This window comes from Triticum dicoccoides, chromosome 5A, assembly GCF_002162155.2.
Source record: "Triticum dicoccoides isolate Atlit2015 ecotype Zavitan chromosome 5A, WEW_v2.0, whole genome shotgun sequence".
Taxonomy (NCBI): domain Eukaryota; kingdom Viridiplantae; phylum Streptophyta; class Magnoliopsida; order Poales; family Poaceae; genus Triticum; species Triticum dicoccoides.
Genome location: NC_041388.1, coordinates 99,553,137 through 99,578,852, shown reverse-complemented (window position 1 = coordinate 99,578,852; position 25,716 = coordinate 99,553,137). Strand labels below are relative to the sequence as shown.

The 25,716-nt window shown below is 44.6% G+C and overlaps 1 protein-coding gene across 1 annotated transcript; it reads left to right on the top strand.

The window, feature by feature from the left end:
• The first annotated feature begins 15,931 nt into the window (after positions 1–15,931).
• On the top strand, positions 15,932–16,575 carry LOC119297056. The gene has a single exon (XM_037575005.1). The coding sequence runs from the start codon at positions 16,079–16,081 to the stop codon at positions 16,310–16,312; it is 234 nt and encodes a 77-aa protein (XP_037430902.1). The 5' UTR covers positions 15,932–16,078; the 3' UTR covers positions 16,313–16,575.
• Positions 16,576–25,716: the final 9,141 nt, after the last annotated feature.

The following is a 25,716-nucleotide window of genomic DNA, read 5'->3' as shown; positions in this document are numbered from 1 at the left end:
CAATTATGACGATATATGATGGACTGACTGAGATGAGAAAGGCTGGTATGAACTCGACCTCTTTTGTTTTTTGTAAATATGATTAGTTCACCATTCCTGATTCGGCCTATTATGAATAAACATGTTTGCAATGACAAGTAGAGATCATAGTTCTTGTGCCATGCTTGATTAGCTATGAGTTATAATGGTTTACCTTGCGTGCCAACATGCTATTGAAATGGTTATGATGTGGTATGATAGGGTGGTATCCTCCTCTGAATGATTTAAGTAACTTGACTTGGCGCATGTTCACGCATGTAGTTGAAACAAAATCAACATAGCCTTCACGATATTTATGTTCATGGTGGATTATATCCTACTCATGCTTGCATTCGGTGTTGATTAATTTTAATGCATGTTCATGACTATTGTCGCTCTCTAGTTGGTCGCTTCCCAGTCTTTTGCTAGCCTTCACCTATACTAAGTGGGAATACTGCTTGTGCATCCAATCCTTTAAAACCCAAAGTTATTCCACATGAGTCCACTATACCTACCTATATACGATATCTACCTGCCGTTACAAGTAAATTTGTATGTGCCAAACTCTAAACCTTCAAATAAATATCTTGTTTTGTATGCTCGAATAGCTCATGTATCAACTAGGGTTGTCTGTATCTTCCATGTTAGGCGGGTTATTCTCAAGAGGAGTGGACTCCGCTCCTCACTCATGAGATAAATGGTTGGTCACCGGGATGCCCAGTCCCATGCTTTATGCAAACTAAATCAAAATAATTGCAAACAAAACTTCCCCTGGGACTCTTGTTAGTTGGAGGCACTCGTTGTTTCGAGCAAGCCATGGATTGATGCTTGTTGGTGGAAGGGGGAGTATAAACTTTACCATTCTGTTTGGGAACTGCCTATAATGTGTGTAGCATGGAAGATATTGCCATCTCTTGGTTGTTATGTTGACAATGAAAGTATACCGCTCAAAATATTATTCACCTCTGTTTCAAAACTGAGCTCTGGCACCTCTACAAATCCCTGCTTCCCTCTGCGAAGGGCCTATCTGTTTACTTTTATGTTGAGTCATCATCCTCTTATTAAAAAGCACCAGTTGGAGAGCACCACTGTCATTTGCATTCATTACTGTTAGTTTACATTGAGTATGACTTGACTGGATCTCTTTTACCTTGAATTACAATGTCTAGTCAGTCCTTGGTCTTTAAAAGTGCTCTACATTTATGTTTTGCGGTCTCATAAAAGGCTAGCGAGATACCATCTTGTTATATCATATTATGATTGTTTCGAGAAAGTGTTGTCATCCGAGATTTATTATTATTGCTCGCTAGTTGATTATGCCATTGATATGAGTAAACTTGAGACCTAGGCGTTATTGCGAATGTGGTTAGTTATAATCTTTGCTGAAAACTTTAATGTTGGTTTTACATATTTACAACAACAAGAGCAAACAGAGTTTGTAAACGTTTTTCTTTATCACTTTCAGTTTGTCAACTGAATTGCTTGAGGACAAGAAAAGGTTTAAGCTTGGGGGAGTTGATACGTCTCCGTTGTATCTACTTTTCCAAACAATTTTGCCCTTGTTTTGGACTCTAACTTGCATGATTTGAATGGAACTAACCCGGACTGACGCTGTTTTCAGCAGAATTACCATGTTATTTATGTGCAGAAACAAACGTTCTTGGAATGACCTGAAACTTCACGGAGAAACTTTTTGGAAAATATAAAAAATACCTGCAAAAGATGAAGGCCAGGGGGCCCACCACCTGTCCACGAGGGTGGGGGCGCGCCCCTACCTCATGGGCCCTATGGTGCCTCTCCGACTCCAACTCCAACTCTATATATTGTGTTTCGGGGAGAAAAAAACAGAGAGAATAATTCATCGCGTTTTACGATACGGAGCCACCGCCAAGCCCTAAAACCTCTCGGGAGGGCTGATCTGGAGTCCATTCGGGGCTCCGGAGAGGGGAATCCGTCGCCATCGTCATCATCAACCATCCTCCATCACCAATTTCATGATGCTCACCGCCGTGCGTGAGTAATTCCATCGTAGGCTTGCTGGACTGTGATGGGTTTGATGGGATCTATCATGTAATCGAGTTAGTTTTGTTAGGGTTTGATCCCTAGTATCCACTATGTTCTGAGATTGATGTTGCTATGACTTTGCTATGCTTAATGCTTGTCACTAGGGCCCGAGTGCCATGATTTCAGATCTGAACCTATTGTGTTTTCATCAATATATGAGTGTTCTTGATCCTATCTTGCAAGTCTATAGTCACCTATTATGTGTTATGATCCGTTAACCCCGAAGGGACAATAATCGGGATACTTACCGGTGATGACCGTAGTTTGAGGAGTTCATGTATTCACTATGTGTTAATGCTTTGTTCCGGTACTCTATTAAAAGGAGGCCTTAATATCCCTTAGTTTCCGTAAGGACCCCCCTGCCATGGGAGGGTAGGACAAAAGATGTCATGCAAGTTCTTTTCCATACGCACGTATGACTATATTCGGAATACATGCCTACATTATATCAATGAACTGGAGCTAGTTCTGTGTCACCCTAGGTTATGACTGTTACATGATGAACCGCATCCGGCATAATTCCCCATCAACGATCCATTGCCTATGAGCTTTCCATAAATTGTTTTTCGCTTATTTACTTTCCCGTTTCTATTGCTATCATCACTACAAATACCAAAAACATTACTTTTACTACTGTTACCTTTTGCTACCGTTACCACTACTATCATATTACCTTGCTACTAAATACTTTGCTGCAGATACTAAGTTTCCAGGTGTGGTTGAATTGACAACTCATCAGCTAATACTTGATAGTATTCTTTGTCTCCCCTTGTGTCGAATCAATAAATTTGGGTTGAATACTTTACCCTCGAAAACTGTTGTGATCCCCTATACTTGTGGGTTATCAGCGCACCCAAAGTGTGGAGTCCTACTAGGACTCCCTAGTCTTAGTAGGATTCCACCTCCCACATGGAATAGGAAAAACGAAAGGGAGAAGGAGAAGGAAGGAAGGGGGAGTCCCCTTTCCCTAGTCCAATTCGGACCAGTTCATGGGGAAGGGGCGCGGCCACCCTTTAGGCCTTTCTCTCCTTTTCCGTATGGCCCATTAAGTCCCAATACGAATTCCCGTAACTCTCCGGTACTCTAAAAAATACCCGAATCACTCGGAACCTTTCTGATGTCCGAATATAGCCTTCCAATACATCGATCTTTACGTCTTGACCATTTTGAGACTCCTCGTCATGTCCCCGATCTCATACGGGACTCCGAAAAAACTTTGGTCATCAAATCACATAACTCACAATACAAATCGTCACAGAATGTTAAGCGTGCGGACCCTACGGGTTCGAGAACTATGTAGACATGACCGAGACTCATCTCCAGTCAATAACCAATAGCGGAACCTGGATGCTCATATTGGTTCCTACATATTCTACGAAGATCTTTATCGGTCAAACCGCATAACGATGTACGTTGTTCCCTTTGTCATCGGTATGTTACTTGCCCGACATTCGACTGTCGGTATCTCAATACCTAGTTCAATCTCGTTACCGGCAAGTCTCTTTACTTGTTCCGTAATGCAACATCTCGTAACCAACTCATTAGTCACATTGGTTGCAAGGCTTATAGTGATGTGCATTACAGAGAGGGCCCAGAGATACCTCTCTGATACATGGAGTGACAAATCCTAATCTTGATCTATGCCAACTCAACAAACACCACTGGAGACACCTGTAGAGCATCTTTATAATCACCCAGTTACATTGTGGCGTTTGATAGCACACAAGGTGTTCCTTCGGTATTCGGGAGTTGCATGATCTCATAGTCATAGGAACATGTATAATTTATGGAGAAAGCAATAGCAACAAACTAAACTATCATTATGCTAAGCTAACGGATGGGTCTTGTCCATCACATCATTCTCTAATGATGTGATCCCGTTCATCAAATGACAACAAATGTCCATGGCTAGGAAACTTAACCATCTTTGATTAACGAGCTAGTCAAGTAGAGGCATACCAGGGATACTCTGTTTGTCTATGTATTCACACATGTACTAACTTTCAGGTTAATACAATTCTAGCATGAATAATAAAAAATTATCATGATATAAGGAAATATAAATAACAACTTTATGATTACCTCTAGGGCATATTTCCTTCAGTCTCCCACTTGCACTAGAGTCAATAATCTAGTTCACATCGTCATGTGATTTAACACCAATAGTTCACATCTTTATGTGATTAGTTCACATCTCCATGTGACTAACACCCAAAGGGTTTACTAGAGTCAATAATCTAGTTCACATCGCTATGTGATTAACACCCAAAGAGTGATCATGTTTTGCTTGTGAGAGAAATTTAGTCAACGGGTCTGCCACATTCAGAGTCGTATGTATTTTACAAATTTTCTATGTCTACAATGCTTTGCATGGAGCTACTCTAGCTAATTGCTCCCACTTTTGATATGTATCTAGATCGATACTTAGAGTCATCCATATCGGTGTCAAAGCTTGCATAGACGTAACTCTTTGTCACCTCCATAACCGAGAAACATTTCCTTATTCCACTAAGGATATTTTTGACCGTTGTCCAGTGATCCACTCCTGGATCACTATTATACCCTCTTGCCAAACTTATGGTGAGGTACACAATAGGTCTGGTACACAACGTAGAATAATTTATAGAACCTATGACTAAGGCATAGGGAATGACTTTTCATTTTCTTTCTATTTTCTTCCGTGGTCGGGTTTTGAGTCTTTACTCAACTTCACACCTTGCAACACAGGCAAAAACTCCTTCGACTGTTCCATTTTGAGCTACTTCAAAATCTTTTCAGGGTATGTACTCATTGAAAAAATATCAAGCGTCTTGATCTATCTCTATAGATCTTGATGCTCAATATGTAAGTAGCTTCACAGAGATCTTTCTTTGAAAAACTCTTTTCAAACACTCCTTTATGCTTTCTAGAAAATTCTACATTATTTCCGATCAACAATATGTCATTCACATATACTTATCAGAAATGCTGTAGTGCTCCCACTCACTTTCTTGTAAATACAGGCTTCACCGCAAGTCTGTATAAAACCATATGCTTTGATCACTTTATCAAAGTATATATTCCAACTCCGAGATGCTTGCACCAGTCCATAGATGGATCGCTGGAGCTTGCACACTTTGTTAGCACCTTTAGGATTGACAAAACCTTCTTGTTGCATCATATACAACTCTTCTTTAAGAAATCTATTAAGGAATGCAGTTTTGACATCCATTTGCCAGATTTCATAAAAGGTGGCAATTGCTAACATGATTCGGACAGACTTAAGCATCGCTACGAGTGAGAAAATCTCATCGTAGTCAACGTCTTGAACTTGTCGAAAACCTTCTGCGACACTTCGAGCTTTGTAGATAGTTAGACTACTATCAGTGTCCATCTTCCTCTTGAAAATCCATTTATTCTTAATGGCTCACCAATCAACGGGCAAGTCAATCAAAGTCCATACTTTGTTCTAATACATGGATCTCATCTCAGATTTCATGGCTTCAAGCCATTTCGCGGAATCTGGGCTCATCATCGCTTTCCCATAGTTCGTAGGTCCGTCATGGTCAAGTAACATGACCTCCAGAATAGGATTACCGTACTACTCTGGTGCGGAACATATTCTGGTTGACCTACGAGGTTCGGTAGTAACTTGATCTGAAGTTTCATGATCATCATCATTAACTTCCTCACTAATTGGTGTAGGAATCACTAGAACTGATTTCTGAGATGAACTACTTTCCAATTTGGGAGAAGGTACAATTATCTCATCAAGTTTTACATTCCTCCCAATCACTTCTTTCAAGAGAAACTTCTTCTCTAGAAAGGATCCATTCTTAGCAACAAATATCTTGCCTTCGGATCTGTGATAGAAGGTGTACCCAACAGTTTCCTTTGGGTATCCTATGAAGACGCATTTCTCCGATTTGGGTTCGAGCTTATCAGTTTGAAACTTTTTCAAATAAGCATCGCAACCCCAAACTTAAAGAAACGACAGCTTTGGTTTCTTGCCAAACCATAGTTCATACGCTGTCATCTCAACGGATTTAGATGGCGCCCTATTTAACGTGAATGCAGCTATCTCTAATGCATAACCCCAAAATGATAGTGGTAAATCGGTAAGAGACATCATAGATCACACCATATCCAATAAAGTACGATTACAATGTTCAGACACACCATTATGCTGTGGTGTTCCAGGTGGCGTGAGTTGCGAAACTATTCCACATTGTTTCAAATTAAGACCAAACTCATAACTCAAATATTCACTTCCACGATCAGATCGTAGAAACTTTATTTTCTTGTTACGATGATTTTCTACTTCACTCTAAAATTCTTTGAACTTTTCAAATGTTTCAGACTTATGTTTCATCAATTAGATATACCTATATCTACTCAAATCATCTGTGAAGGTCGGAAAATAATGATACCCGCCACGAGCCTCAACTCTCATCGGACTGCATACATCAGTATGTATTTTTTCCAATAAGTCAGTTGCTCGCTCCATTGTTTCAGAGAACGGAGTCTTAGTCATCTTGCCCATGAGGCATGGTTCGCAAGCATCAAATGATTCATAATCAAGTGATTCCAAAAGTCCATCCGCATGGAGTTTCTTCATGCGCTTTACACAAATATGACCTAAACGGCAGTTCCACATATAAGTTGCACTATCATTATTAACTTTGCATCTTTTAGCTTCAATATTATGAATATGTGTATCACTGCGATCGAGATTCAATAAACCATTTATATTGACTGTATGACCATGGAAGGTTTTATTCATGTAAATAGAACAACAATTATTCTTTCACTTAAATAAATAATCGTATTGCAATAAACATGATCCAATTATATTCATGCTCAACGCAAACACCAAATAACATTTATTTTAGGTTCAACACTAATCCCGAAGGTAAAGAGAGTGTGCGATGGTGATCTTATCAACATTGGAATCACTTCCAACACACATCATCACCTCGCCCTTAACTAGTCTCTGTTTATTTTGCAACTCCCGGTAACTACTCTTAGTAATTGAACCAGTATCAAATACTGAGGTGTTGTTATAAACACTAGTAAAGTACACATCAATAACATGTATATCAAATATATACTTATGTTCACCTTGCCATCCTTCTTATCCGCCAAGTATCTAGGGCAGCTCCACTTCCAGTGACCATTTCCTTTGCAGTAGAAGCACTCGGTTCCAGGCTTGGATCTAGCTTTGAGCTTCTTCATGGGAGCAGCAACTTGCTTGCTATTCTTCTTTGAAGTTCCTCTTTCTTTCCATTTGCCCTTTTTCTTGAAATTAGTGGTCTTGTTAACCATCAACACTTGATGTTATTTCTTGATTTCTACCTTCGCCGATTTCAGCATCACGAAGAGCTTGGGAATTACTTTCGTTATCCCTTGCATATTATAGTTCATCACTAAGTTCTAATAACTTGGTGATAGTGACTAGAGAACTTTGTCAATTACTATCTTATATGGAAGATTAACTCCCACTTGATTCAAGCAATTTTAGTACCCAGACAATCTGAGCACATGCTCACTGGTTGAGCTATTCTCCTCCATCTTGTAGGCAAAGTATAGTCAGAGGTCTCCTACCTCTCGACACGGGTATGGGTATGAAATATCAATTTCAACTCTTATAACATCTTATATGCTCTGTGGCATTCAAAAACATTTTTGAAGTCCTGGTTCTAAGTTGTAAAGCATGGTGCACTAAACTATCAAGTAGTCATCATACCGAGCTTTGCCAAACGTTCATAACGTCTACATCTGCTCCTGCAATAGGTCTGTCACCTAGCGGTGCATCAAGGACGCAATTTTTCTGTGCAGCAATGAGGATAATCATTAGATCACAGAGCTAGCCCGCATCATTGCTACTAACATCTTTCAACATCTTTTTCTCTAGGAACATATCAAAAATTAAAACGGGGAAGCTATACGCGAGCAATTGATCTACAACATAGATATGCAAATACTATTGATACGTCTCCAACGTATCTATAATTTTTGATTGTTCCATGCTATTATACTATCAACCTTGGATGTTTTATATGCATTTATATGCTATTTTATATGATTTTTGGGACTAACCTATTAACCTAGAGCCCAGTGCCAGTTTCTGTTTTTCCTTGTTTTTGAGTTTTACAGAAAAGGAATATCAAACGGAGTCCAATTGACGTGCCAATTTTTGATGATTTTTTATGGACCAAAAGAAGACCCCGGAGTAAAAGAGTTGGGCCAGAAGAGTCCTGGGGCATCCACGAGGGTGCGGGGCGACCCCCCCCCCCCAGGCGTGTGGGCCTGCCTCGTGGACGAGTCGGGAACCTTCTTGATGTGAGTCCGACGCCAAAAATTCCTATAAATACAGAAACCTCCAGAAAATAACCTAGATCGGGAGTTCCACCTCCAGAAGCCTCCATGGCCACCAAAAACCAATCTAGACCCATTCCGGCACCCTGCCAAAGGGGGGAATCCCTCTCCGGTGGCCATCTTCATCATCCAGGCACTCTCCATGACAAGGAGGGAGTAGTTCACCCTCAGGGCTGAGGGTATGTACCAGTAGCTATGTGTTTGGTCTCTCTCTCTCTCATGTTCTTGAGTCGGCACGATCTTGATGTATCGCGAGCTTTGCTATTATATTTGGATCTTATGATGTTTCTCCCCCTCTACTCTCTTGTGATGAATTGAGTTTTCCCTTTGAAGTTATCTTATAGGATTGAGTCTTTAAGGATTTGAGAACACTTGATGTATGTCTTGCATGTGCTTATCTGTGGTGACAATGGGATATCACGTGATCCACTTGATGTATGTTTTGGTGATCAACTTGCGAGTTCCATGACCTTGTGAACTTATGCATAGGGGTTGGCACATGTTTTCGTCTTGACTCTCCGGTAGAAACTTTGGGGAACTCTTTGAAGTTCTTTGTGTTGGTTGAATAGATGAATCTGAGATTGTGTGATTAGATTGTGTGATGCATATCGTATAATCATACCCACGGATACTAGAGGTGACATTGGAGTATCTAGGTGACATTAGGGTTTTGGTTGATTTGTGTCTTAAGGTGTTATTCTAGTACAGACTCTAGGATAAATTGAACGGAAAGAATAGCTTCATGTTATTTTACTACGGACTCTTGTATAGATCGATCAGAAAGGATAACTTTGAGGTGGTTTCGCACCCTACAATAATCTCTTCGTTTGTTCTCCGCTATTAGTGACTTTGGAGTGACTCTTTGTTGCATGTTAAGGGATAGTTATATGATCCAATTATGTTATTATTGTTGAGAGGACTTACACTAGTGAAAGTATGAACCCTAGGCCTTGTTTCCTAGCATTGCAATACCGTTTACGCTCACTTTTACCACTTACTACCTTGCTGTTTTTATATTTTCAGATTACAAAAACCATTATATACTATCCATATTGCACTTGTATCACCATCTCTTCGCCGAGCTAGTGCACCTATACAATTTACCGTTGTATTGGGTGTGTTGGGGACACAAGAGACTCTTTGTTATTTGGTTGCAGGGTTTCTTGAGAGAGACCATCTTCATCCTACGCCTCCCATGGATTGATAAACCTTAGGTCATCAACTTGAGGGAAATTTGCTACTGTCCTACAAACCTCTGCACTTGGAAGCCCAACAACGTCTACAAGAAGAAGGTTGTGTAGTAGACATCAACTATCAGGACTAAGTTCATGATAAATTAAAGTTCAATTAATCATATTACTTAAGAACTCACACTTAGATAGACATCCCTCTAGTCATCTAAATGATCACGTGATCCAAATCAACTAAACCATGTTCGATCATCACGTGAGATGGAGTAGTTTTCAATGGTGAACATCACTATGTTGATCATATCTACTATATGATTCACGCTTGACCTTTCGGTCTCCAGTGTTCCGAGGCCATATCTGGATATGCTAGGCTCATCAAGTTTAACCCGAGTATTCCGTGTGTGCAAAACTGGTTTGCACCCGTTGTATGCGAACGTAGAGCTTATCACACCCGATCATCACATGGTGTCTTGGCACGACGAACTGTCACAATGGTGCATACTCAGGGAGAACACTTATACCTTGAAATTTAGTGAGAGATCATCTTATAATGATACCGCCGAACTAAGCAAAATAAGATACATAAAGGATAAACATCACATGCAATCAAAATATGTGACATGATATGGTCATCATCATCTTGTGCCTTTGATCTCCATCTCCAAAACACCGTCATGATCTCTATCTTCACTGGCATGACACCATGATCTCCATCATCTTGATCTCTATCAACATGTCATCACATGGTAGTCTCACAAACTATTGCTTTTGCAACTATTGCTATAGCATAGCGATAAAGTAAAGCAATTATATGATGCTTGCATCTGATGCAATAAAAAGACAACCATAAGGCTCCTGCAGTTGCCGATAACTTTAACAAAACATGATCATCTCATACAACAATTTATATCTCATCATGTCTTGACCATATCACATCACAACATGCGCTGCAAAAACAAGTTAGACGTCCTCTACTTTCTTGTTGCAAGTTTTACGTGGCTGCTACGGGCTGAGCAAGAACCGTTCTTACCTACGCATCAAAAAACCACAATGTGGTATAGTGATTGATTTTTGATCCTCAGAAAGACCATGTTCATTGAATCCAATTCAACTAAAGTTGGAGAAACTGACACCTACCAGCCACCTATGTGCGAAGCACGTCGGTAGAACCAGTCTTGCGTAAGCGTACGCGTAATTTCGGGCTGGGCCGCTTCATCCAACAATAACGCCAAATCAATAATCAACTAGTGATGGCAAGCAATATGTATATAACCGCGCCCACAACTCCTTTGTGTTCTACTCGTGCATATAACATCTACGCATAAACCTGACTCTGATACCACTGTTGGGGAACGCAGTAATTTCAAAATTTTCCTACGCACACGCAAGATCATGGTGATGCATAGCAACAAGAGGGGAGAGTGTTGTCCATGTACCCTCATAGACCGTAAGCGGAAGCGTTCTAACAACGCGATTGATGTAGTCGTACGTCTTCACGATCGACCGATCCTAGTATTGAAAGTACGGCACCTTCGCGATCTGCACACGTTCGGCTCAGTGACGTCCCACAAACTCACGATCTAGCAAAGTGTCGAGGGAGAGCTTCGTCAGCACGACGGCATGATGACGGTGATGATGAAGCTACCGGAACAGGGCTTCCCCTAAGCACCGCTACGATATGACCGAGGTGGATTATGGTGGAGGCGGGCACCGCACACGGCTAAGAAATCAATAATCAACTTGTGTGTCTATGGGGTGCCCCCTGGACATGTACATAAAGGATGGAGGGAGGAGGAGGCCGGCCCTCATAGGGCGCGCCCAAAGTGTGGAGTCCTACTAGGACTCCCTAGTCCTAGTAGGATTCCACCTCCCACATGGAATAGGAAAAAGGAAAGGGAGAAGGAGAAGGAGAAGGAAGGAAGGGGGCGCCCCCTTTCCCTAGTCGAATTCGGACCAGTCCATGGGGAAGGGGCACGGCCACCCTTGAGGCCTTTCTCTCCTTTCCCGTATGGCCCATTAAGGCCCAATACGAATTCCCGTAACTCTCCGGTACTCCAAAAAATACCCAAATCACTCGGAACCTTTTTTATGTCCGAATATAGCCTTCCAATATATCGATCTTTACGTATCGACCATTTCGATACTCCTCGTCATGTCACCGGTCTCATCAGGGACTCCGAACAAACTTTGGTCATCAGATGACATAACTCATAATACAAATCGTCACAGAATGTTAAGCGTGCGGACCCTACGGGTTCGAGAACTATGTAGACATGACCGAGAATCATCTCTAGTCAATAAACAATAGCGGAACCTGGATGCCCATATTGGTTCCTACATATTCTACGAAGATCTTTATCGGTCAAACCGCATAACGATATATGTTGTTCCCTTTGTCATCGGTATGTTATTTGCCCCAGATTCGATCGTCGGTATCTCAATACCTAGTTCAATCTCATTACCGGCAAGTCTCTTTACTCGTTCCGTAATGCAACATCCCGTAACTAACTCATTAGTCACATTGCTTGCAAGGCTTATAGTGATGTGCATTACCGAGAGGGCCCAAAGATACCTCTCCGATACAGGGAGTGACAAATCCTAATCTTGATCTATGCCAACTCAACAAACACCATCGGAGACACCTGCAGAGCATCTTTATAATCACCTAGTTACGTTGTGACGTTTGATAGCACACAAGGTGTTCCTTCGATATTCGGGAGTTGCATGATCTCATAGTCATAGGAACATGTATAAGTTATGGAGAAAGCAATAACAACAAACTAAACGATCATTATGCTAAGCTAACAGATGGGTCTTGTCCATCACATCATTCTCTAATGATGTGATCCTGTTCATCAAATGACAACACATGTCCATGGCTAGGAAACTTAACCATCTTTGATTAACGAGCTAGTCAAGTAGAGGCATACTAGGGACACTCTGTTTGTCTATGTATTCAGACATGTACTAAGTTTCCGGTTCATACAATTCTAGTATGAATAATAAACATTTATCATGATATAAGGAAATATAAATAACAATTTTATTATTGCCGCTAGGGCATATTTCCTTCAGATATGGGGTGGCCCAGGCCCGTCGGCCATGTCAGCCCAGCCCTGACCACACTCCATCCCCATAAAATTCCCAATCTGAAACCCTAGCTCACTTCGCTCTTGTTCCATCTCTTCTTCTCCCCTCCTCCAGTTTCTCCCCTCATTCAATCCAATCTGACGACTTCGGTGAGCATGTCGAGCACCGGCAGCTACTCCGACTCCGACCTTGATGTCTACGAGGACCTGACCCTCCGCATTGCACTGGAGTGGTCGAAGGTGGACACGGGAGGAGGGAGGGGCAGTTCTAAATCTACCTTGTCGCCGATCCCCCGCCGGCGTAGCGCGGACACCAGAGCTAGCCCCTCCAGGCCCACGGGCAGCTCCACGAGGGTTGCGCAGTTCGTACCGCCCCTCTGTCATCCACCTCCCCCACTGGCCTCTAGTGTCCGCTCCACCGGCCCCGCGGATGCGCAAGTTAGAATTGGAGGGGTGCACCGTCCACCATGAAAGGCAGCGGACAAGGGAGTGGGATGCGGCAGAGCAATTCTTCTTCCGTTGTCGTGGGTTGCCGGCGGTGCCCGATGAGGAGGAGAGGCTCATCGCTTGGGTCTACCGCCGTTCGCTTACGACGGCGGAGACGGACGTCCGCCGGCTCCGGGGGAAGAATGCCAAGGCGCTCCGGGTAGCCATTGAGCAGTTGGAGCGCGAGGCGGTGGACGCAGTGGCTTGGGTGGCCAAGCTCAAGCAGCAGCAGGACCAGGACGTTCGGCGGATGAAGGGGCTCATCGTCATCGTTGATTCCTCCTGGGACGATGAAGACCACCACAGCTCTGACTCCAAAGAATCCGAGATCCACCACCTGTCGCGGACGCCTACAACTGCGCCAGCGACCGGAAGGGCAAAGAGCTGGTGAGGAAGTGGTGAAGACCCTCCTCCTCTGTTTACTATTATCTTTTTTAATTGTTTTAGTTTAGAACCAGTCCGGTGAAGAACTGTGGTGATCTTTTGGACGATGTAAAAGTAGATTTGGGTGTCTATTTGCTTCCCATTTTTGGTGTTCGTTTAGAGCAACTTCAATGGGGCGACCTATTTCGTCCGCGACCGTCCGTTTGGGTTGACGCAGACAAAAAAGCCGGCCCAACGCGTCGACCCAAATGGACGCGCGTCCGCTTTTGTCCGCCTGCCGACCCATTCCCGGCCCATTTTTTAGCCTGATTTGCGTCGGTGCGGACACAAGACGGACGCACGCGCGCTCGCCCTCTTTCCTCACCGGGCCTGCTGGTCGGTGGCACATTGGATTCACACACTCGCCCGCCTGCTACGTCGCCGACGCCGCCGGCCATTTTTTCAGATTAAAATGGATACATAGATAGTTCTAGCGTACACAAGATAAAAGAAAAAGACCACTACTCGTCGCTTTCTGACTCCGACTCGGTAATGTCCTCCTCCGACGTTTGAAGGTAGGCGTCAGCAAGCTGCTCGTCTTCAAAGTCCCAACCTGAAGTTTCTCGTAGCTTCAGTTTCAATTGAGCTGCCTGCTTCCGCGAACGCTTGTCCTCCCGATAGGCGGCTCGCTCCCTCCTCCTCGCGTCCCTCTCCGATCTTAATTGCTTGTAGAACTAGCGCTCGTCGATGATGTCCTACGGGTAGCCTCCGCGCCACACCACCAAGGCTTCCACGTCCTTCTCTGCGATGGCGAGGCGACGCTGCCGCCTCCGGTGGACACGACGATCCTCGTCGGTGAAAAGCCGCGGGAGAGGCGTCAGATCCTGCGCCCCCTGGCTCGACACGTTGGGAAAATTCATATCCTGACGAGGCCTCAGGAGGCGCCACGCCGCCGCGTCGTGTGCGCGGGCCGCCTCCTCTGCGGTGTCGAAGGTGCCGAGGACGAGACGTTTCTCGCGAAATCAGATCTCGGCGGAGAAGGCACTGGAGCGGCGCTCGTGGACTCCGCGAAAATCCGAAGGGCGGCGGATCGACATGGTGGCGCAGAGGCGGGGAGAGTGGGCGGCCGACAGAGTATGGAGGGAGCGCATTCTTTATAGCGAGCGCCGGCCGCGACGCGCGCGCGAACCTTTCCCGCGCGCTGGAGCGACAAAACCAGCGCGCGCTAGGCCGCTTTCCTCCGCGCGCGAACCTTTTCCGCGCGCTGGAGCGCCAAAACCAGGGCGACGGCACGATATTAAACACGCGCGGTCATGAAAATGGGTCGGCCCATTGAGCGCACTGCCGACCCAAAACTAAAAGAGGGCGGACGGCGGGCGGGCGGCCGACCCAAACGGATAAAAAGCGGACAAAGACGCCGTCCGTTTGGGTCGGCCCGTTGGAGTTGCTCTTACTGCCGATTTCTATGTCGGTTTGATCTACGTAGATTAGATCATGTTGTATATGAAGTATGGATATAGGGTGTTGGATATGAGATACGTGGCTGTGTGGGTGAGAATTTAAGGTCTCACCGGTCACTGTCTTTGCAAACGTATAGGGCCGGATTTGGTAATCGTGGTTATAGATGCTATTAGTGTCTTGCTTTGAACGATGGATGAGGTTGGCTAAGTGCTGGATACCTATCAAACCTGAGTTTGTGCACGCCTTTTCTCGACTCGCGCGCGTTGTCAGTGTCCATTAGCTAGCTAGTGCGCGGTCGCTAGGAGCCATGTGGGCTTTGTGTGCCCATGAGGGCTCGAGCCTTTACTCGCTGCTGCTCCAACAGATAGCAGTGTGTTCCTCGTTAGTTGATTAACTACGTCGCGTCGTGATCCATCACACGGACGGTGACTTGTCGTGCTCCGTGGCGTGTGTTGGAGAGAGAGCGAGTTTGACTCGATCTGGTGGCCGGTCGTGCTCGGCGATTCAAGATGATACAGTCGCATGCTACGTGGATCCGTTAACTCCCACGAACGTCTCTGACGCGCCTACAAAGTTTACTGCTACATGTTCCCAACAAACAGAGCCGTAGCTAGTACTCCAGTTTTTATCATCATGGATGGACCCTGCCCAGCTCAGTTTATGCTAGTACAGTTTTGTAGGTTCAGCACGCTCCGGTTCAAATCAAAGGTCCTAAGAAAATTGCACCGCAACTACTTGAGCGTGGGCGCCGAAAGAGATGGCCATCACCCCCAGGGGACACGGTCCCATAAATTATTTTGAAAGAGATGCGCTACCAAACAGACACACAAACAATAGTCTTAGTTAAGCTACTTACTTAATCAACCTCTATCTCCTCTCCTCTCCAATCAAATCCAACCCCCTCATCCACCTTGGATTGGCATTCGGCCACTATAAGTAGCACCCAAGTTACCCGGCTCTCACGCCAACAACCATCCTCAACGACCAGAAGCCAAAACAGAGAGAAGAGAGCACATTGCATATTGGGAGATCGGAAGAAACAGAGAAGAGATGGAGATGTGCATGGACGACAAGTGGAAGCTGTCCAAGAAGGGCAGCCGGAGGTCGGCCGCGGTGGCGCCGGCGGCGGCCACCGGCAGTCCGGTGGGCGTCAAGAAGGGCCGGGCGTCGAGGGGCTCGGGCCGGTCCGTGCCGGGGCGGCTGGCGAGCCTGGCCAAGCAGCAGAGGGCCAGGTTCTACATCATGCGCCGGTGCGTCACCATGCTCGTGTGCTGGCGGGACTAGCGTCGGTTTGATCTCTTCTCTGCTTCGAGAGACGGAGACAGAGGTTAACTAAGAGATGTGCCTTAATTCCCATGGCCATCCTTGGTTTGGTAGACTAAGAAAGATTGTAGATAACACAGTGTGTCACGGCCAAACAGCTTCCATTAGTTTGCTGCTCCAGTCACTTCCATAGCACTGCGCTGCAGGAATGTATGTACCGCGGCAACCAATGTGTAAGGCTAGTCCTCTTCGTTGCAATTTTTTCGGTTTTTGGAGATCTATGATGTTTGTTGACTAGTGTGTTCAAATTCGTGAAAGAGCGAAAAATGAAAATGTCGACGAGATTCGGGTTCAGAAAAAGTGAACATGTTATTCTGGTTCAGAAAACGGTTTGCATCCCACAACATAAAATTGTTCGTGGTTCAATTAGGATTTTATATTAGGAGCACTTTTTAAGTTTCAATTTCTAGAACTTACGTTTTTGTCGGTCATAGGTTCTAAAACATACGATTTTATCGGTCGCTCGTACCGAGTTTCAGAAGTTGAAATATTTTGTCACACGCATGATTTGAAACTCATTATTTTGTTGGTCGCTCATACCAAGTTCCAAAAGTTGAAACTTAAGGGAATTTTAAAAAACTCATCAAAACGTAATCAAAATGGGTCTCGTTTGAAAGCCCTTATCACCAGAAACACGAATATGTAAACGAAATTTAATTTTGACTTTTGATTCAAAAGATATGAAAGATTGAAAAATCCAAAGCCAAAAGTAAGAGAGGGATGCGTGCCCCGCATCTGCGTGCTATAAATCCTCTTCCATGGGAACGGCAGGGAATTTGCATCTCACATGCTAGTCCCCACATTTGCGAACCATTGTAAGCGAAGAGAGATTGTCTATGGCTATCCTCGTTAGTGTTATTTTTTCGTTTGAAACAGAGCCACAAAAACATGCCTTGATTCATTACTCATTTAAAGGATATTGAACTATCCGCCTTCTTGGGGCATCCGCGTCCTCGTGCATCCTCCATGTCGTCCTATCCGTCTGCGCCCCGTGTCATTGCCTGCTTGACGCCTTTATTCCTTTTCGGTCGGTTTTTACCTTGCCTCACCTCCTCGGTAGCTTCGGTTCGAAGGTCCATGACCTGTGGACTGTGGGCTTCCGGGTCCACATTTATGTAGTGCATTTTTCGTTGCCCCTATGTGTGCATTTTTCCTGCGATTGGTCGCCATGGGCTTACTCGTTGTTGGTTTGTGATGGGTCGGGTTATCTAGGCATCTCTCATGTGTTGTTGCTAGGGTGGTGTATGATCGGCAGTTTTCAGTGGGTGATGAGGAGATGAGAGAAGTGCATATTTTAACACTCAACTTAAATACCGTCTACATTACAACCTCGAACTCTTAAAATTGGACATGCTTCAACCCTCCCCTCCCCATTGACCGGTTTTGACCCGTTAACCATCCCATCAGCAAGCCACATCAACAAAAAGTTCAAAATTTTCAAAAACAAATCTATAAAATAAAAAATCTAGGAAAATAAAAATGTAAAATATTTAATATTTTCTAAAAAATAAAAAATAAATAAATAATCAATCACAAAATTAAAATAAAAAACAATTTTTTGTCAGGATTTTTTGCTCGGATTTTGTAAGATCAAGAAAACAATACTAATCATCTAGAAAAGATTTTGAATTTTCTTTGATTTAAAGAATTTCAAAATTTTGTGTTTTAGAAGTTTGAACATTTTTTCAGAATTTTTAGAAAAGATCACTGAACCTTTTTTTCTTTTTGATTTTACAGATTTTTCAGGATTTTCAGACAACAACACCATTTTTTTAATTTCCAAATTTTCAATGTTTTTATATTATACAAATATTTTATTTAATAGATATTTTATGTTTTCCTTGATTTTTAGTTTTTTTATACTTTTTCTAGAAAATTTGAAATTTTTTTGCTGACGTGGTTTGCTGACTAGACATGCAGGCTGGATGATCAACGGGTCTAAATTGGTCAATGGGAGGGGACGGTTGAATCTAGCCGGTTTTAAGAGTTAGCAGTTGTAATGTAGACGGTATTGGAGTTTAGGATTGTAAATTAGACTAAGGCAAAAGTTAAGGTTTGAAATATGCACTTCTCTTCGAGGAGATCCCTGTCATAGGAGGTTGGTTCTTGGTCTCTACTGCCCGTCGTCCTGGTACTCTATCCGGTTTAGTGTTGCCCCGCTCGATATAAGTTGGGTTTGGGATGTTGTGAGCTATTATGGCGGACGAACGTGCCATGGTGCTCGGTTTGACCCGTTTAGTGTTTCCCAGGTCGGCATACGCCAAATGGTTCTCCTAGAAGATTAAGTTTTTTTTTCACGAGGTACCTAGAAGATTAAAGGACAATTCTTTGGGTGGCTTACAAAATAAGTTACCTCTCCTCACTTTTAAAAAATAAGCCGCCTTTAATTTTTCTGAGACTTTTAAATTAGTTATCCCATAACTAATTTAGAAGCCTCAACGAATATAAGAGGCGGCTTATGGGAAAAGCTAGGGAGAGGCGGCTTATTTTTTAAGAGGCCCAAAAGAACTGGCCATAAGTTGGCTTAGAAAAGCGGGTAACATATCTCAACACCAAAACATTGATTGATGGTTGAACTCAGCAAGTTATACGTGGCGATGAAAAATTAAATTGTGCTCATCCACATAAAAATTACAAATTAAATATGTTTGGTCTTAGCGACTAAATGGTCACGGTCGTTCTGCGTACAAAGAAAAGGTAATATCAATGGCAGTCATATAATTTGCATATGATGTTCAGTTTGGTGCTAAAAGTTGTAAAATACGTCATTGCGGTCACATAACATGCCTATGCGTGCAGATACGGTCACTTCTTTCGTGTCCAGCCGTATCTTGTGCTCACGTGCCGTGTCAGCATGAATATGGCCCACATGTCGGGGGCTGTGAGTGGTGAGGTGTTGGGTCAGCCATGCATTATCTTTCTTTTGCAAAAAGCATCCTTGATTTTTATTTAATTACGCACATCAAGGCACACAGTTTCTTTCAAGAAAGACGAATAAAATAGCGCCAGGGGACTAGAATCGACGTCCTCCAAACTAAGAGATAACTACACTAGCCACTCGACCAAGAATAAATTGACATCAAACTCACAAACAAAATTTTCTTTAATACTATGTTCGCTCAGCCCAACAAAAGAATAAACGAAAACTAAAAACATGTTCGTGTAATTCCCGCAGGAATAAAATGATGTAAGAAAACAACTTATATTTTGTTGTTTGTGACGTTTCAAAAATGTTCTACGTTGTAAAAAAAGTATGTGATATTTAAAAAAAATTAAAAATTAAAAATTATTTGTGTAATTAAAACAAGTATGTTGCATTTTAAAAATGTTCACGCATTTCAAAAAATTAAATTTATTTGAATTCAAAAACAATTTCCGTCTATTTGTCCAAAAATACGTGCATTCATTCTGCACTAGATTGTTTAAGTTAAAAATTATTCGAATTTAAACAAAAAAGTAGTTTATTTGTCTAAAAAAATCATATACAATCAATCTGCACTATATTTCTTCTATCTAGATTTTTCAAATTTAATATTATATGAATTCAAACAAAATTTTAATGATTTTTTTGCGGGGAAAAGTTGAATGATTTGTCCGAAAAGTTTATCTAGAATATAAGTTATTTTCTTACATAAAAAAAAGAAAAAAATACAAAAGATAAATTGTGTATATCTCTATAATTGCACATGCGGCGAGCTAGCCAGGAGGTCATAGGTTTGAACCGGGGCTATCCCTTTTTTGCACAGCTTTTCCTGTTTAAATTTCTACTTTCTTTGTACTATCCATATAATATGGAGCTAACTGTGCGTACTAATCACCAAACATCAGGTTTGTCGAGTAGTTCGAAGCCCAGCATGTACCCGCCTTTTCAATTTCATTTGAGAATTGTTCGCGTAGATAAAATGCAAGGGATCAGAAAAGTTTGGTTTTAATTTTATGAGAATTTTCTGCATAAATATATAAAATGCAAGGATTAAAAAAACAATGAAAATGAGCCCCCACAATGTTGGCACGCCACATGTGCCTGAGATACAGCCGGATACGATAGAAAGCACCGTATATGAACGAGAGGACAAGTTAGATGATCAAAAACACGTATTTTACGAATTTATGCACCAAACTGAACGTCCCGTGCAAGTTCTATGACTCCCGGTGTATTTAGATTATTAGATCCCGTCACTGAATCCTTGGGTAGAATCTACACCGTGCATAGACGATGGTGGGTGTGCACATGTTATCCAAACTTGCAGAGTGGACAAGTAGACAATTTGGTCACTTTGTCCCTCTTCTGACCAGACCTGATTATTCCGTGCCTTAATCATTAGGACTGATCCAAGTGAGAGTTTGAACCTTAATTGGCACTCACTCGCGGACCCTATCTTAGCTAGGTCAAATGTCAATTCACACAACAGAAAAGAGCTTTGGTCCATGCCCTGTTGCCAAATGTGTACGGTAGTTTTATCTCTACTCCTAATGGAGCAGTTGGTAGTCTCGCTTCCAGGTTTTTTTTCGTCCCACCACTTTCGTCCGGTTTTTTTCGTAGGTTAACCGTCGTAGATTTTTTTCGTCGCCTCCCCCACTTCATCGGTTTATTTTCACTTCACCCTCTCACACAACGAAAAAAACTGAACGGATCAGAACTTTCCATACTAACGCAAATTATTTAGTAATGTCTTTATGTAAAAGAATCAATCACAATCAATCTCTAAAGATCAAATCTAAATTAATTAATCTTCATAACATTTGTTTCCTTCAGAATCACGTCCATAACCTTCCTTCCTTGTTTGGGCAGAAACTGTTTGATAGCAGAGATTAGGAAGCTTCCTATGAGTGTAGTAATAGGAAGTATTCTTTTTCTTGATGATTCGTTTCCATACTGACGCAAATTATTTAGTAATGTCTTTATTTAAAAGAATCAATCACAATCAATGTCTAAAGATCAAATCTAAATTAATTAATCTTCATAACGTTTGTTTCCTTCCGAATCACGTCCATAACTTTCCTTCCTTGTTTGGACAGAAACTGTTTGGTAGCAGAGATTAGGAAGCTTCCTATGAGTGTAATAATAGGAAGTATTTTTTTTTTGATGATTCGTTTCCATGCATGATGATAGTAAATTAGGCCAACATTCACCACTATTTATCAACGTCATCAATCATATCCATTCCTACCAGTTTTAAGGGAATCTGCTCGCTATGTCTTTTTTAAGGGGATCCGCTCGCTAAGTCGTCGTCGCACGTTATTTTCACAAGCAATTCCCCTAAAAAAGGTGTGGGTATTGGTAGTTGAACGCCCGCTAGGTTTTCCGCATGTCCCATCCTCGCGCTGTGCCGCCGCCACCCGCCGAATTTCCAGCCGCCCGAGCACGTTAACTTCGCCAGCCATCGGGTCGACTGCCCCCGCCCCAAACCCCCATCCCCGAGCACTAGCTATCGCCGCGTTGCCGCCCCAAGTTCCACGCCACCGGGAACGAATCAAGCGCCGTCCCGACACCGCCGTCGCCGGCCCAGCACCTCCAGCCTTGCATGGACAGCTTCAATGTGCAGTCTCCCTTGCTGCCTCACCTTCTGCCAGCGCATGCAGCGGCAGGGTTGGACGCGTGTGTGCTTGCTAGCTTGCTCTCCGTGCGTACGTACTTGCTCTGCGTGCGTCGCACCGGCCAATGCGCATGATGCGTGTGTGCCTGCTTTTCTGTATGTGTATGCCAGCGTGATGCGTGTGTGCGTTGCTGTGTGTGTATGATATAGATGGCCCGAGTTTGTGCATGCTGTGCTCTGCTCTCTGCTGATCTATGTGTTGGTACTCCTGCTATATGTTCATGCCATACAAATGAAATTTCTGTTAATCTTCCGACATGTTGAGTTGGTTCTCTCTGTCTTCTGAGGGGGTGAATGCAAAGCAGTCTATTAACCAGGCACTATTGCTGAGCTAAATTGACAAAAAAATGTTGGTAGCCATAGTTGTAGTTTAAGTAGTAGCGAGTTGTCTGATATGTATAAAGAGCCCGTTGCAACTGAGTCCGTTGCTAAATTGATAAAAAAGGTCGCCAGTGTCACTTGATATGTATGAGAATATTAAATGTATTTTTAACATGATTAATATTGAATTTTTAAAGTTAATATGGCCCCGTTACAACGCACGGGCGTTCTTCTAGTTTTAGTTTGGAATCGAGCGATCACCTGCGTGCACATGGCTTCACTGCCTGGTTGCCTGCGCTGAGCCGCTGAATATCACTCGCATGTTAAAAGTTTTTTTTTCCGGGTGAACTCGCATGTTAAAAGTTGCAGCGACTCCATTGCAAATACTCTCCCTCTCTCTGACATGCGTATCTTTCGGCCATATGTCGGCACATTTTTAACCGCCACCGCATGGGTACACGGCCGTCATGATAGTGCCGCGTCACAATCAGGACACGTGTCGAAATGTCATGCATTTGACCAGTCAAATCATTGCACGCATTTGTCGGCGTGCGATCCCTATGTTAATTCGCCCGTTCGTTCATGGGACACAAGTAAGTGGCAAGTGGTTTGAGAATAGAATAGTTAAGAGTGGCCGCCTAAATATATAGCTGCTCGGCCCAATCCAATCAAGTTTATTTGACAGACACAAACAGTGGATCCAGAGCAATGTATATAGTGTCATCGTAATTGGCATCTCTCTGCCGTTTGATTCCTTGTTTATTTGCAACTGCAGGTCATCCGCTTCTGAACGGGTGTATCATGCTAAAATGCCCCTTAGGCCTCGTTTGACAGGGGAGGTTTTGCAGCTCCAGAGTGAAGGGGATCTGAGAGGATTTGGTTAATCCCTCTCTTTTCACCCAATCCCCTCAATTCCCCACTAATCCCTCCCCCTTATAAACCCCTTTATTTGGTTAAACCTCCTACAACAGCAGCAGCATAACAAGCGTCCAATTCCCTGGTGCCTTGGGGGGTTTTCTGTACCACATGGATTGAGGGGGATTCGCGGGGATCGGAGAGGATTAGTCTACTCAATCCCTACGTGTCAAATGGGCTGACAAGGATTTCTGTGGATTTTGAACCCTGCGAGGATATTTCCCTCCAAACCTCCCCAAACCTCCTCCACCAAACAAGGCCTAAAGAAATAGAAAAATCGATGCAAAACCAAAATATTCTCTGCTGGAAACGAGAGTTTTGGCAATGCTACTCGATGTATTGATCGGTGCATAGTGCACGTATATATGGAGTATAAAGTGAGCCACAACCTCAACTATACAATGACTAGGAGGTCGGCCGAGGTATAGAATATACATGCACAAACCATATGTTCAACACTCCCCCGCAGTCGAAGCGTCGCCGGAGACGCAAAGACTGGACCTGAACTCCTCAAAAACAGAAGTAGGCAGTCCTTTCGTCATGACATCGGCGAACTGTTGCGCCATCGGGACGTGGATGACCCGGATGCGCCCAAGAGCCACCTGCTCACGAACAAAGTGTATGTCGAGCTCAATGTGCTTCATTCGGCGATGGTGGACCGGGTTGGCGGAGAGGTATACGGCGGAGACGTTGTCGCAGTAGACGAGCGTGGCCTTGTGAACATCACAAAGCAACTCCTGGAGCAGCTGACGAAGCCACGAGCATTCAGAAACGGCGTTAGCCACTGCCCGATACTCTGCCTCGACACTCGAGCGGGAGACAGTGGGCTGTCGCTTGGATGACCACGAGATCAGCGACGGCCCAAGGTAGACACAGTACCCCGAGGTGGAGCGGCGTGTGTTCGGGCAGCCAGCCCAGTCCGCATCAGAGTAGGCGACGAGGTCGGTGGAGGCGGAGGCCTTCAGCGTGAGTCCCATGGACGGGGTGCTGCGTATGTAATGGAGGATACGCTTCACCAGGGTCCAGTGAGAGTCGCGCGGAGCATGCATGTGAAGACAGACATGCTGAACGACATACTGCAGGTCGGGGTGCGTCAGAGTCAAGTACTGCAGCGCACCCACAATGGAGCAATAGAAGGCCACATCGGATGCAGGAGAACCCTCCAGAGCGGACACGTTGGCCTTGGTGTCGACGGGTGTGGGAGCGGGCTTGCAGTTGAGCATGCCGGCGCGATCAAGGATCTCATGAGCATACCGCTGCTAATGCAGGAAGAACCCATCTGGCCGTCGGACGACCTCGATGCCAAGGAAGCAGTGCAGAGGCCCCAAGTCCTTGAGGGAAAACTCGTCGCGAAGGCGAGCAGTGAGCCGCTGAAGGAGATCAGCAGTGGATGTCGTCAGGATGATGTCGTCAACATAAAGCACGAAGAAGGCTGTGTCAACTCTGTGATGATACATGAAGAGGGACGCATCGAAGCGAGTGGATACAAATCCAAGCGTCTGCAGGAACGCAACGATGCACTGGTACCAGGCCCGAGGCGCCTGCTTCAACCCGTAAAGATAACGGGAGAGCAAGCACACATGGTTTGGATGCGTGGCGTCGACAAAGCCGGTGGGCTGCTCACAGAACACCTACTCAGCGAGGTGGTCGTGCAAGAAGGCATTGGAAACGTCCAACTGATGCACAGGCCAAGCTCGGGAGACGGCTAACTGAAGCACGGTGCGGATCGTGCCCGGTTTAACAACCGGGACAAAAGTGTCGGTGAAGTCTATGCCCGCATGTTGCCGAAAGCACAGAACCACCCAGTGAGCTTTGTATCGCTCGAGAGTGCCATCCGGACGAGTCTTGTGCCGAAAGACCCACTTGCCCGTGATGATGTTGGCACAAGGCGACCGAGGGACGAGCTGCCAGGTGTGGTTCCGCTAGAGAGCGTTGAACTCTTCCTGCATCGCAGCGAGCCAATGAGGATCCTGGAGGGCGGCTCGAGCTGACGATGGGAGAGGGGACGTCTCAGAGACGGAAGCAGCAAGAAGGTACTCATCGCTAGTATACCGCATACTCGGGCGAAGAATGCCAGCCCGAGAGCGAGTCATCGGGCGGGGCAGCGGGTCCGGGGCGGCGGCGGGTGATGATGATGAAGAGCCAGCCGCCGATGAGGCCGCGGGGGACGCCGAGAGGGGGTCGAGGATGCCTGAGATGTCGCGGGCACCAGGGACGCCGATGGCGTGGTGGGCGCCGGGGACGCCGAGGGCGTCGGGGGCACTAGGGACACCGAGGGAGTCGGGGGCGTCGGGGACGCCGGGGAGGGGGGGTGCGGCCCCTGAGGCAGCCAAACAGGGAGAAACTTGGCCCGTGGCGCGGGAGGCACCCTCAAAGCCGGGAGGCGGCCCAAGAGAAGCATGCGGGCGGCCGTCACCGGGAGCGGGTAATGCCGCAACATCCGAAGGTACCTACTGAAACGGAAAAACCATCTCATCAAAATAAACGTGTCGGGAAGTGATCACCCGATGTGAGATAGGATCATAGCAACGG

Coding starts and splice junctions, on each gene's coding strand:
- LOC119297056 (XM_037575005.1), top strand. CDS start 16,079: ATGGAGATGTGCATGGACGACAAGTGGAAGCTGTCCAAGAAGGGCAGC.